Below are 14,468 nucleotides of genomic sequence, written 5' to 3' on the forward strand. Positions count from 1 at the left end.
TTAAGGCATAATTCTCGACACACTGAGCTGTACACTCCCCTCAGGGAGTCATCAGACAATGTGTCCAATCAAGCTGCTAATTTATAAAACATGACAAAATGTATCCTGTTAACAAAAGGTTGTGCTTATTTAATGAACGGCTTTATTATAATCCTTCCTAACCACTAGATTACTTTTAAACAAAATGGAAATGATACGTTATGACAATCCAAATGGCCTACAAAGATTATTTCCTGTCAATCTTTATATTCTAGATATGTCACATTAAGCCATGTTTTAAGAGCCATTAAGAGCCGAAGTGGCGCAGTGGTTAAATGCAGCACTGCGGGCTACTTCAGCTGACTGTATTTCTGCAGTTCGGCGGTTCAAATCTCACCGGCTCAAGGTTGACTCAGCCTTCCATCCTTCCGAGGTGGGTAAAATGAGGACCCGGATTGTTGTTGGGGGCAATATGCTGACTCTGTAAACCGCTTAGAGAGGGCTGAAAGCCCTATGAAGCGGTATATAAGTCTAACTGCTATTGCTATTGCTATTAAAGAAACTACAGTTGGTAGCATCCCAATATGTATTTGGCCCAAAGGAATCCAACTTAGCAAAATGACTGAACCACTTCATAATAAACACGTCATATTATACTATGGTTTATTAAACGTATGGACTAAACCATAGTGGGTCAAATTTACGCAATATCTTCATCTATAAAGCATGGTTTGCAAAAGGTTTTATTTTCCGTCGTTTTTTTGGGCAGATTTCATTAAGTGAATCAATGATGGAGTTTTTTGTTGAGTTCCAGTTTTCGTCAATGTTGTCCGCTAACAGAGGAGAAAATCTGTTCTGTAGCAAAAGTTGAAATTTGGCTTGGCTGTTGGGGTCGGATAAATTTGCGTAGTTGAGGGTAGCTGTGGGCTTAGTAGTATTGGGTGCCTTTAGGTGCAGTCGGAATTTTGCCGTATGGACAATAGCCGATTACCTTACCGATCGATTAACTCGCTGCGACCGGATGGGTGGAAAATCGCAGAAATGCCCCAAAGAAAACGTGGATATCTCAAGTGGCTCACAATCTTCAACCACTCCATTTCTCGATAACCGATGCCCAACAAGCCGCCCTAAATCAGAATCAATGGCGTGCTGTAATCCGTGACGTCCTGCCCCTGGCCTTCACAATGCAACGGTCACTGCCTTATGGACGTTGACATTTACGAAGATTAAGTCCAATGGTTTGCAAACAAGTATAACTGGATTTGGACAATATACCCCAGCATGGTCTAATAAATCCCACTAAATCTTAGTATTGTTTATAAAAGAGTCACATGCTGCAGCTGCTATTCACCAGCTACAATTGTGCAGAATAAAAGTTACAAAAACATGTATAGATGGGTCCTCGACTTACAACAGTTCATTTAGTGAGCTTTTACAATGGCACTGAGAAAATAATAATAACTTAAGTCTGTTTTTAACATTTACGACCATTGCAGTTCAGAGCAGATCAAATCAAAATTCAGACAGTTGGCAACTGACTCATAGTTATGACAGTTGCAGTGTCCCGAGGTCATGTGACCTGACAAGCAAAGTTAGTGGGGGAAGCTGGATTCACTTAACAACCGCGCTACTAATTTAACCACTGCAATGACTCACTTAACAACTGTGGCGAGGAAGGTCGTAAAATGGGTGCAAAACTCATTTCACCAATGTCTCGCTTAGCAACAGAAATTTGTTGGGCTCAATTGTGGTCGTTAGGCGAGGCCTACCTGTAGTGTTTTTCCTCCAACTGTTCAAAAAGAAATAGGTATTAAGAGCCATGTTACACATGTTGTAATACATCTCTTTTTAAGGGAAAGAGTCTACTCTTTTCCTTACAGTTGAAATATTTTTTTTTGTTTCTTGTTATTATCTATTTACAAGCATTCATAATTTGCTACTTTTTTATTCGGGTCAGCAGCTACAAATTACACACATATAACACATATCAAATTCTATGTCTATAATTCATTACTATAAGCAAACAAGCCTTATCATAACTCTCTTCCTTTGCGTTCAAGTCTATACTCTGCCTTTGACGGTAGAGGGTGCAGTGATATAATTTCTAAACATGTCTTTCTTGAGTAATAGTCTCCTTTATTTGAATATATGACAAAATATTATATAATATTAGACTTGGCCAATATCCAACAAGTAGGCTGGGCATCTAAGCTGGGGAAGATTTCACTTTTAAGAGCCAAGAGTTTTGATCTCATGCTTTCCTTTGCCCTCCTCATTCAGATTTCCTCTGGTAATATCTCTTTCAGATTATAAACCATCAGCGGCTCAATTCTTCGAATCCATTTTCTTTTTAAAAGTGCTCAAAGATGCACATTTTAACCCAACAGCTGGCTGAATGCAAGCATGTTCAGTTGCATCATGACCTAATAATATTTTGTTTTGGCATGGGGCACCAAGCCAACGATTTTTGGAATGTGCGGGAAATTCTGTTCGCTTGTAAACGGAACTGTTTCTCCTTTGCTAACCGAAATGCCAATGGCCATTCAAGGGATTACACACGAAGGATTCCAAAAATAGAAGTGAGCCAGGCAGGAAATGTTCCTGAGCTGGCTCTTGAAAAGCCACAATCGACAGAAAGCATATTTAGGAGAAAGTAATCTTTATTGTTATTGTACTTAAATACAACGAAATTTTCACATTTACGACCATTGCAGTACAGATCAGATCAAATCAAAATTCAGACAGTTGGCAACTGACTCATAGTTATGACAGTTGCAGTGTCCCGAGGTCATGTGACCAGACAAGCAAAGTTAGTGGGGGAAGCCGGATTCACTTAACAATCACGCTACTAATTTAACCACTGCAATGACTCATTTAACCACTGTGGCAAGAAAGGTCGTAAAATGGGTGCAAAACTCATTTCACCAATGTCTTGCTTAGCAACAGAAATTTGTTGGGCTCAATTGTGGTCGTTAGGCGAGGCCTACCTGTAGTGTTTTTCCTCCAACTGTTCAAAAATAAATAGGTATTAAGAGCCATGTTACACATGTTGTAATACATCTCTTTTTAAGGGAAAGAGTCTACTCTTTTCCTTGCAGTTGAAATAATTTTTTTGTTTCTTGTTATTGATAACACCAATCTTAATGACATAGAATCAATTATATTTCATTGCCTCTACTTGTTACTGGCAAGAATCAAGAAATCAATTCAATGGGTCACCAAAAAAGTAAATACCACCGCACACCCCTCATAAAAATCTGGTATAATTTATATTCATCATAAATTTCTGTTCACTGTCAACCTACCCATTTCTTAAGGAGGGTCTTTACTGGAGGGGGGGTATAGAAACTGGCCCCCACCAACAGTTCTTTTCTATGCACACAATATTTGAAATGATTGGATCCAATAGCTTGCTGCTTTTGATTTAAGATAACAAAACAAATTAATCAAAGCATATTTTGCATTGTTCCATGAATGTCAATTTATTAGGTCATCAGCTGTGTCCTAACATGCTGAAGCTGGTCAACTACATACCGAGAGCCACATTCACACAATACATGAACATTAACAAAATGTTGGTAGGTTCTTTGTGGCTTAGAATCAACCCCAGCCCATTTGATTAGTTTAAGGTTCAGTATTGGGTGCAAACCCATAACACGGGTAAATCCTATAACCAAGCTAAGATGCTGGCAAATACACTTCCTGAGCTTCAGTAAACAACCCAACAACAACAAAAATGAATGAAACAAAACAGTACAATTTCCAATGAAATCTTAGCATTAACATTTAACCCATCCCATTTTAAACAAATGTGTCCAGACTGGTTCTTTGCACTGTTTACCAACTTGAAATTAAAAACAAATCAAAACAGAACCATCTAACTCCTTGCCCTGGAGGAGATACTGAAAATTTAAATGTCAAAACTCTTGTTGGATCAGCATCCATTTGCTAACTAACCTCTGAAGGCCAGGAAGGTTGAAAAGAGCTTTTAAATTGGCAATGGGAGTTACCTTTTTGGCAAACTTACAGCTTCCCTTTGAAGATTTAAGGCGTAGTTTCCCATCCTTTATGTATTAAATCTCAGTTCTATCTCCCTGTAATGATTAGGATCCTATTATAGCAGATTTCTATTTCATTTCTGGGGGACTATATGAATCTCTCTCTCTTTTTCATCAATATATTATCCAGCCAGCCAGCCAGCCAGCCAGCCATCTACCCACCCACCCACCCACCTATCTATCTAGGTTGACTCACCCTTCCATTTTCCGAGGTAGGTAAAATGAGGACCCAAATTGTTGGGGGCAATATGCTGACTCTGTAAACCGCTTAGAGAGGGCTGTAAAGCACTGTAAAGCGGTATATGTCCAAGTTCTAAGTGCTATTGTTACCTACCACCATCTCTCTCTCTCTCTCATATATCTATCTCTAATTCTTTCTATCTATATTTTATATCATTCTATCTAATTCAATATATATATATATGTGTGTGTGTGTATGTATGTGTATGTGTGTATGTATGTGTATGTGTATATATATATATATATATATATATATATATATATATATATATATACACACACACACATACATACACACATACATACACACATACAGCTCATCCATTTTAACTACATCTAGCTTTCATCAATCTATTATCTCTTCTTTTTATCCTTCCTTCTTTCTTTTTCTTTTCTTCTCTCTCTTTCTCTTACCAATGTGTTATCCATCCATCCATCCTATAGTTTTCTTGGCAAAGAAGCGCCTTGTTCCTTATTCCTGGATGACATTCCAACATCCTAATCTAACTTTACAAGGGATCGATTTAGGTTGCCACCCAATATTAACCAGGTTAATCAAGTTCAACCTTGCTTTCCAAACCTGATTTTTTTTTTTGTGGTGTGGGGAGGGGGGGGGGGGACACACACAAAACACTGATTTGCAACCCAGCTCAGCAAAACCAGACCAACCTGTGGCTGGCCTTCCCAATCGTGGGGCATCTTTCCAAAAAGCCACCCCCCCTCAGTCCCGTCTCTCCCCCTCCCCCCGCCTATCCATTCACACCTGGCCAGGTAAAGCAGGCGCCTCTCACCTGTAACCCGCTTCTCCACGCGCGGGGCACGACGGGAGCTGTAGTTCCCGGTGCCTCAGCAGGGCGGCCGCCGAGAGGCTGTGCCCCGCCTGGACTCGGTTTCCCGGCGTGCCGCGGGCGGGCGCGCACGCGCAGTGCGGGCGTCGGCGAGCGGCTGCGGAGCTGAGGGGCGTCCGCGGCGGGTCCGGAGCAGCGGCGGCGGCGAGAGGCGGGCGGGCAGGCGGGCGGCGGCGGTTCTGCCCCTCAGGTGGGTCCCTCAGGGAGGCGGGGGTGTGGGGAGGACGCCCGGGAGGCCCAGGCTCCTCTCCCGGGCCTCGTGGCGGGGCCTAGTGGGAAGGGGGGGCGGCAGAGCCCCACGCCCCCCCTCCTGCCCTTTGCGTCGCCCTTGAAGGCCCCCCCGTCCCCTCTCTAGCCCCCCCGTCTTTGCATTGAGGCTCCTCTTCAGGCCCCCTATCAATTCAGCCCCCCCATTCCATGCCCTATTGACATTGGGGGGTCTATTCTCCCACCCCCCAAAAAAACGTCCTGTCAATTCAGCCCCCCCTCCATGCCCCCTTTTCCCTATTGACCTATTGGGGTCCCTCTTCTCCCACCCCCTATCCCCTGTCAATTCACACACCCTCATTCCATGCCCCCCTTCTCTATTGACGTTTGGGGTCCCTCTGCCCCCAAATCTGTCATTTCACACACACCCCCATTCCATGCCCTCCTCCTCTGTTGACTTTTGGGGTCTATTCTCCCCCCAAAACGTCCTGTCAGTTCAGCCCTCCCCCATTCCATGCTCACCCTTTCCCTATTGACTTTTGGGGTGCCTCTTCTCCCACCCCCTATCCCCTGTCAATTCACACACACACACACACACACACACATATTCCATGCCCCCCCTCCTCTAATTGGCTTTTGGGGTCCCTCACCCTCTATCCCCTGTCAGTTCAGTCCCCCCCCAGTTCCCTGTCCCCATCCTATTGACTTATCGGGGTCTCTCTTCTCCCCCCAAATCCCCTGTCAATTCAGCCCCCCTCCCCTATCGATCTTAGGTCCCTCTCCCCCCCCACACACACATTTAATTGACACCCAGCCCTCTTCCCTTAGGACAGGCTTATCTGCCCCCCCCCATTTCAACCCCAATTTGTCCTTCCTGCTGCCCCACCCCCACTTTTGCATTCTTCCTCTTAATGCTGCCGACTCCCCCTCTCTGCACCCCTTTTCTTCCCTCCCCCTCCTCAATTATCCTTTGACACTTCCTCCTCCTTTGCCCCCTCCCCTTTCCAGCCTCTTCTTGCTTATCCCTCCCCTCTTTACTGCTTCTTTTGGGGTTCCCCCTCCCCCTTTTCAACTCAAAGTCAAGTTTCTCTTCCCCCCACTTCTGTCTGTTTCCCCCTTATTTGCAGTGGCTTCCTTCCTTTCCCTCCCCACCCCTAGTCCATCCCTCCTCATTAATTGCTCCTCCATCTCTTCTCCTCATCTATCACCCCCTCCCCACTTCTTGGTTTTCTGCCCTTTTCCTATTTGCCTTTATTGGATTAGGATTCAGTTGATTTGCTGCTTGTCTCGTGGCTGGAGGGCGACTCTGAACGGATATTTATTTATTTACTTGTATCCCACCTTTGTTATAAAGTTCTCAAAGGGGCAAAAAGATCTAATACTCCTCCCTCCTCCTGTTTGACTCCTTATAACAATAACCCGGTGAGATTGGTTGAATTGAGAGAGAAAGGACTGGCACAAAGTCATCCTACTGGCTTTTTTTTCCCCTAAAGAGGTACTAGAACTCACTGTCTCCTGGTAATTTGCCCAAAGTCACCCAGCTGGCTTTCATGGCTAAGGCGAGACTAGAACTCCCCATCTCCTGGTGATTGGCCCAAAGTCACCCAACTGGCTTTCATGGTTAAGGCGAGACTAGAACTCCCCGTCTCCTGGTGATTGGCCCAAAGTCATCCAACTGGCTTTCATGGCTAAGGCGGGACTAGAACTCCCCGTCTCCTGGTGATTGGCCCAAAGTCACCCAACTGGCTTTCATGGCTAAGGCGGGACTAGAACTCCCCATCTCCTGGTGATTGGCCCAAAGTCACCCAACTGGCTTTCATGGCTAAGGCGGGACTAGAACTCCCTGTCTCCTGGTGATTGGCCCAAAGTCACCCAGCTGGCTTTCAGGAGGGTCAAGAACTCACCGTCTCCCAGTTTTTAACCTAGTCCCTTACATCCTCCCTCTTTTCAATTTGCAGGTTGCCGAGCCCTCCCACCCTTTCTATTTTTGCACGACCATCCTACTTTCTGTTTCTCTCCAAGCTCCGGGGTATTATTGTCACCACCCACCCCCAAATCCTTTGACAGACACATCCTCCCCCCCCCCTCAATTTATTTTGCTTGGATGCCCGCCGTCACCTGCCTGTTCCTTCCCCAATTTAGCCATGTCTGCCTTCTCTGTGCACTAATCTTGGTTTCTTTCTTCCTTTGATAAACCTCTTCCTCCGTTTCGGTTTCACGCTTTAGCCTCCTTCGCAACCCAGAATGTTTCCAGCCAACCCCCTTCGGTCTTTAGGATCAAATAGCTCAGTGGCTGAGCTTGTCGATCAGAAGGTCGGCAGTTTGGCGGTTCGAATCCCTAGCACCGCGTAACGGAGTGAGCTCCCATGACTTTCCCCAGGTTCCGCCAACCTAGCCGTTCGAAAGCAGGTAAAAATACAAGTAGAAAAATAGGGACCACCTTTGATGGGAACAGCGTTCCGTGCGCCTTCGGCGTTGAGTCATGCCGGCCACATGACCACGGAAAACGTCTTCGGACAGCGCTGGCTCTTCGGCTTTGAAATGATGAGCATCGCCCCCTAGAGTCGGGAATGACTAGCACAGATGGGCGAGGGGAACCTTTATAAGTTAATGCAGTTACAACTTGAAAATCTGGTCTGAAGAGGAAGTAAAACTTACCACTGCAAACTCAAGATAGTTTCATTATAAAATTCCGAACCGTTTACCACAGTCGTCCCGGTGGTTTAGCTATAAAAATTTGTGGGGGTTTTGTTTTTGTTTTAATTTGCTGAGGAAAAGTGGAAGTAGAACTGGTCGTTTTTCTTAAGGGACATGTTGTGTCTATTCCTATCGTGATGGATTAATTAATTTGGTGGCCATCAGGTTCCTGTCAACTCTTAGGAAACTCATTGATAGATATTTTTTTTCCCCACCACGACAATCTGTTCCCAACAGGTTCTTTCAGGATCATACCATAAATGGCCCATTGAAAGAATTCTAGTGGAAATATTCACAAAGGTGAAAAATTGCAGAATGTACCCATAAGAAAGATTGAATTTCCTCTACTCTGAGGCAAAGACTAGTATCCTTGACTTAGAACCATACGTTTGAATCAAATAGAATAGATCAGCGGTCACCTACTGGTGGTCCGTGAGAAAATTTTGGTGGTCCACAGAAAAGTTATGTGCATTTTTTATATTGCACTAAATCAGGGTCCTCAAACTACAACCCCTGGGACGGATACGTGCAATGGACGCTTGTGTTGCTGCAGAGAGTCTTCCCCTTCGGGGTCTTTTTGTGTGGGTCAGAGGAGGGCAGAAATTCAGGCTTGGGGTCTGCTTCAGCCTCCTGGTGGGGGGCTTTGGGCGAAGGCTGGAGGGAAGAGCCGCTGGTGGGGAAGAGCCTGAAGGCCTCGTTCCAGTGGGACGGCATCATGGCCTGGAACTGGCTGACCATCTTGGCCCACTGAGCCTCCAGGCGCCAGCACCTGGCCTTGCACTCCCGCGGGTCTTCCCTCTGCTTGGAAAGCCCATGCTCCTAGTCCTCAGTGAGGTGCTTCTGCTGAGCCTCCTTCTCGGTCAGATCCAATTTGGAGATTTTCTTTACTATACTATGTTTCTGGTAAAATCCCCAGGAGAAATATTTCAGGTTTTAAGTCAATATGATGATGTATCATTTTTTCCAGCCACATATGTATTTTAGTCCATTTTCGTTTTGCTTCTGCGCAGGTCCACCACATATGATAGTAGGAGCCCGGTGTCTGGTGGCATTTCCAACATTTAGCTGATTTATCTTTAAACATCTACGCCAGTCTTGCTGGTGGTCAGTGCCATCTATAAAACATCTTATGCAAATTCTCTTTATATGCAGTTGACATTGTTAATTTATAATTTCTGATCACCATTTTGAAAGGGAGTGTTTGTGTGTATAGAATGAAAGTGAGATTTGAGGCACAGTCATTATTTTTTTGCGTCTTCCACCCCCCACCCCCCATCCCTGTTCTGTTCCTGTTTTCCCTGAGCTCAAGCCTCATTCTTACTCATCATCCAGAACTGATTTCTAGAACCTGCTTCAAATCCTTGTGCAATTTGCTTTGATTCTTAATTTATTTATTTTTTGGGGGTGAGATTTGAATCCAGCTCTCTGGATTTTCACTGGGGAAAGAGCAAGGGAGATTTTTTTAAAAAAATAAAAAGTCACAGGCTGGTATGTGTGGTCCTTTGTTTAGTGGCCAAAGTTACAGCAGCTTACCGCCTTCTCAGCTTCCCTGTGTTCACATGACCAAAATCCAGAGGCTTCGCAACTGGCATATACTTACGACAGTTCTAATGTCCCCTTTTGCGACCATCTGACCAGCAAAGTCAATGGGGAAGCTTCACAACTTAAGTTGTGTTACTAACTTAAACCGTGGCAGTGATTCACTTAACGACTACGGCAAGAAAGGCTACAAAAGGGGTTTGGCGAGAAATGGGGCCTTTTCGGCGTTTCCCCCTTTGTGCGGAATTTCTTATCTTGTGGAAACATAGGGGGCTCCTAGGTCAGTTGAAAAAGTTTTAATTTTTTTCCGGGTTTTCTTGCCGAATGTTTCCTTCTCCAGCTGTATTTCAAGGGAAGATTGTCCCTTCCACAATCCCTCTCTGTATTTTTTTTTTAACGTTGCTGAATATTCAGCTTCTAAACCAGCGATAAATAGCTTTCACACTGGAGGCCCCTTTTGAAGGATAGCCTTGAAGGGAGCGATATCAATGTCTCCATACATAAGAAAATATTTTTCACTCTGTCGTTTCCTCCTTTCTCTTGAAATGTACACAGTTGGATGAATGAACAAGATGCCATTTCTCTCTCTCTCTCTCTCTCTCTCTCTCTCTCTCTCTCTCTCTCTCTCTCTTTCTCATTTCTCCCCCCCCTCTCTCTCTTTCTCATTTCTCCCTCTTTCTATCTCATCTCCCCCTCTCCCCCCTCTGTTTCTCTCTCTCTCTCTCTCTGTCTCCTCCCTCTCCCTCCTTCTCCCTCTCATCTCTCTGTCTCTGTCTGTCTTTCTTATCTCTCTCTCATCTCTGTGTGTGTGTCCCTTTCTCTCTCTCTCTCTCTCTCTCTCTCTCTCACCTTTCCGTCTCTCTCCCCCTTTCTTTCTCTCCTCTCTCTCCTCTCTCTCCTCCTTCCCCCTCTCTCACCTTTCTGTCTCTCCCTCCTCTCTTTCTCTCTCTGTCTCTCTCTCTCTTCTCTCTCTGTCTCTCTCTCTTTTTCTCTCTGTCTCATCTCTCTCTCTTTCTGTCTCCTCCCTCTCTCTGTCTCCTCCCTCCCTCTCTCTCTCTTTCACCTTTCTGTCTCTCTCCCTCCCCCCTCTTTCTCTCATCTCTCCTCCTCCTCTCTCTTTCTCTGTCTCTCTGTGTCTCCTCTCTCTCCCTCCTTCTCCCTCTCATTTCTCTGTCTCTCTCTGTCTCTCTTATCTCTCTCTCATCTCTCTGTGTGTGTCCCTCTCCCTTTCTCTCTCTCTCTTTGTCTCCTCCCTCTCTCTCTCTTTCATCTTTCTGTCTCTCTCTCTCCCTCCCCCCTCTTTCTCTCTCATCTCTCTCTCTCTCATCTCTCTCTCTCTCATCTCTCTCTCTTTCTCTTGGTGTCCTTCCTCTCCCTCTCATCTCTCTTTCTCTCTCTCCCTCTCTCTTATTTCTCTCTCTCTCTCTCTCTCTCATCTCTTCCCCCCCCCCTCCCTCCCCTCTCTTCCTTTTTTCCGGGTCATCCCACAAGATGGTTTTACAAGGGCCTGTTCTGAGATTACATTCCCTTGAAATGCTGAATGGCTTCCTTTAGATCAAAGTGCTTCTTTGTGAAAATCCCCACATTCTCGGTACGCTTCTGCTATTGCTAGATAGAACTTTTTTTAAAAATCAAAGTTCGTACCAAGCTTTTGTTCTGTAAAGCTTATCAGGGCCTGGAGGTCAGAAATAAAACAAGAGTTTGCTTTCAGCAAGTCTGTTCATTCCAGGTCTTGAAAAAGGAAGCGTTCCAACCGAGAAAATTGCTGTTCCCCAGGAAAAAAAATATGTAAATGGATGACAGATGGATGGGCTGCCTCTCATATATCCTCTTTTAATGGAGGAAAAGGTCTCACGGTCAAAAGGAAAACACAACGAAGCAATAATGTTAGACATCCATTCCAGCAATAAATTTAGAATTTCAAGAGCTGAAAGAATAGTTACCCTCTAAGAGTAACTGTAATTTACAGTTTGGTTTAGTGATTAAGGCACTGGGCTAGAAAGCGGGAGAACGTGAGTTCTAGTCCTCTGTAGCCATGAAAGCTGGCTGGTTGACTGTGGCCCAATCACCAAGGAGACAGAGAGTTCTAGTTCCACCCTAGGCATCTTCCTTTTTTCCTTCTTTATTCTTCCATCTTCCTTCCTTCCACTACTTATATTCCACTTCACAGTGCTTTCCAGCCCTCTCTAAGCGGTTTACAGAGTCAGCCTCTTGCCCCCCAACCACCTGGGTCCCCATTTTACCCAACTCAGAAGGATGGAAGACTGAGGGAGGGAGGAAGGAGGGAGGAAAGAAGGAATGGAGGGAGGAAAGGAAGGAAGGAAGAGCAATAGCACTTAGACTTCTATCCCACTTCACAGTGCTTTTACAGCCCATCCTAAGTGGTTTATAGAGTCTGCCTCTTTCCCTCAACCATCTAGGTCCCCATTTTACCCACCTCGGAAGGATGGAAGGCTGAGGGAGGGAGGAAGGAAAGAAGGAATGGAGGGAGGAAAGGAAGGAAGGATAGCAATAGCCCTTAGACATATACCACTTCACAGTGCTTTATAGCCTTCTCTAAGCAGTTTACAGAGTCAGCCTCTTGCCCCCAACAATCTGGGTCCTCATTTTACCCACCTCAGAAGGATGGAAGGCTGAGTCAACCTTGAGCTGGTCAGGATTGAACTCCTGGCAGCGGGCAGAATTAGCCTTCAATACTGCATTCTAACCACTGCACACCATGGAAGAAAGGCAGGAAGGGCAATACCCCTTAGACTTATATATATATACTGCTTCGTAGTGCTTTACAGCCCTCTTTAAGCGGTTTACAGAGTCAGCCTCTTCCCGCCCCCCCAATCTGGGTCCCCATTTTACCCACCACCTCGGAAGGATGGAAGGGCGAGTCAACCTTGAGCCTGCTGAGATTCGAACTGCCGAATTGCAGGCAGGCATAGTATAAAGCCTGCTTGAGCAGGGGGCTGGACTTGAAAACTTCCAAGATCCCTTCCAATTATCCTTACGTTCTATCTCCTGTTGCTGGTTAAACAAACCATCTGGATGGGGTTCTTATCTGTTACACAAGAAGGGGACTGGATAGAGAAGGCATCGTGGTTTTCCTCTCCAAGCTCATCTCTTCCCGTTTTCTACCCCCCACCCACCCCACCTGGCAGCTATCTTTGCTGGATTCTTCCGTTGCTGCCTCCTCTTTTGAAGATGGTCAAGCTGGACATCCACACCTTGGCCCACCACCTGAAGCAGGAGCGGCTCTACGTGAACTCCGAAAAGCAGCTGATCCAGAGGCTGAACGCTGAGGTGCTGAAGACGGCCGAGAAACTCTATCACACCGCTTGGATCTCCAAGCAACAGAGGATCAATTTGGACCGGCTAATCATCACCAGGTAACGACTCCTCTGAGCCGCAACCTTTCCCCCTTTTTCGAAAGAACGGGGTGTTTCTCCCCCCCCCAAAATGCAAAAAAGGTCTATTATTTCAGCATCTTTCTTGATGATGCTTCAAATAGCAATAGCAATAGCAGTTCGACTTATATACCGCTTCATAGGGCTTTCAGCCCTCTCTAAGCGGTTTACAGAGTCAGCATATTGCCTCCACAGTCTGGGTCCTCATTTCACCCACCTCGGAAGGATGGAAGGCTGAGTCAACCTTGAGCCGGGGAGATTTGAACCGCTGAACTGCAGTTAACAGTCAGCTGAAGTGGCCTGCAGTACTGCACCCTAACCATTGCGCCACCTTGGCTCGGAATAGAGCGGTTGCGGCAGCCGAGAAGTGGCTGTGGGTTTGAACCTACCCTGTTTTCCCGAAAATAAGACCTCCCCGCATAATAAGCCCAATCGGGCTTTTGAGTGCATGCGCTAAAATAAGCCCATCCCCTGAAAATAAGCCCTCCCCTAAAATATTTAAACGCATGTGCAGCCAGTCCCGGCCATTCCCAGGTTTTTTTCCTTTTGAAGATATTTCTCTTCTCATCCAAGGAGCTTCTTCAGTTTCCCCACCATCAAGTCAGAGCCGAAGAAGCTTCTCGGATGAGGAGCAAAATGTCTTCAAAAGGAAAAATAAACAGAAAGTCCAGTTGGCTCTTTTGGGGTGGGGGAGCACCTAAAAACAGGTCACATGACTTCAGGATGCTGCAAACAGAATTAGGGAGAATATTGTTACTCGTGATTTTGTATAACATATTTAAAGTGAATGCCAGAGGTCCAGATTAGATTTTGAAAAAAAGGATGGTATTAGGAAGACCCAAGAACAGTGTTATGGCTATTGGAAGGATGTGGTAAACATTGATTAATTGAAAAAGGAAGGAATTCGTGCTGATATCAATACATATAATAACACTAGACTTTATCTAGTGTTAATGTTTATCTGTATTAATATTGGTCTTGTACCAAAAAGATTGATGCTCAGATGCCACACCGCCTCATGCAGTGATGTTGATGATATTGGTGCATGTTGATAAAACGTCACTCAAAAAAAAAGGATGTTGCAAAGGGGCATGAGGGCTAGCTGGTTGCCCACCAAGCACCCAAAAGCTCCTTTGACCATGGGGATACAGGCAGGGCAGCCGTCGGCTCTTCATAACCAGGTCGTACGTTCTTCTGGGGAGGACCCTTGTAACTTTGAGTGTATTTCTAAGGGGCCGGCCGTAAGATGAGGACTGTTGGTTTCAAATAGCACCCCAGAGTAAATCAGGGTCCAAGGCAAAGGATTGTTCAAAGTTCCCATTTATTGAGAGAGCTATGTTGGCACATCTGGGAAAACCTGAATCTGAAAGCTTCCCAGTTTTCCCCACCCAGTTGAAAGTTCAAGATCTTGCCCCCGCACCCACAAGTCCATCCCATGGTCCAATCTCCCACTGCCACCCTGGCAGCTTCCACCCATCCCGTTCCGGTCAGGTGCATAGGTGCAG

At 45.5% G+C, this 14,468-nt stretch overlaps 1 protein-coding gene across 2 annotated transcripts in view; it reads left to right on the forward strand.

Moving 5' to 3' along the window:
- The first annotated feature begins 5,254 nt into the window (after nucleotides 1-5,254).
- GAPVD1 (GTPase activating protein and VPS9 domains 1) overlaps nucleotides 5,255-14,468 on the forward strand; it is a 39,934-nt gene continuing 30,720 nt past the window's right edge. For both annotated transcript variants that reach the window (XM_032232853.1, XM_032232854.1), the window contains exons 1-2: nucleotides 5,255-5,315; nucleotides 12,718-12,945. In XM_032232853.1, coding sequence (XP_032088744.1) covers nucleotides 12,761-12,945 — 185 coding nt within the window. In that variant the 5' untranslated portion in view covers nucleotides 5,255-5,315; nucleotides 12,718-12,760. The remainder of the gene's footprint in view (nucleotides 5,316-12,717; nucleotides 12,946-14,468) is intronic.

Source organism: Thamnophis elegans, chromosome 16 (assembly GCF_009769535.1).
Source record: "Thamnophis elegans isolate rThaEle1 chromosome 16, rThaEle1.pri, whole genome shotgun sequence".
NCBI classification, from domain to species: Eukaryota; Metazoa; Chordata; class Lepidosauria; order Squamata; family Colubridae; genus Thamnophis; species Thamnophis elegans.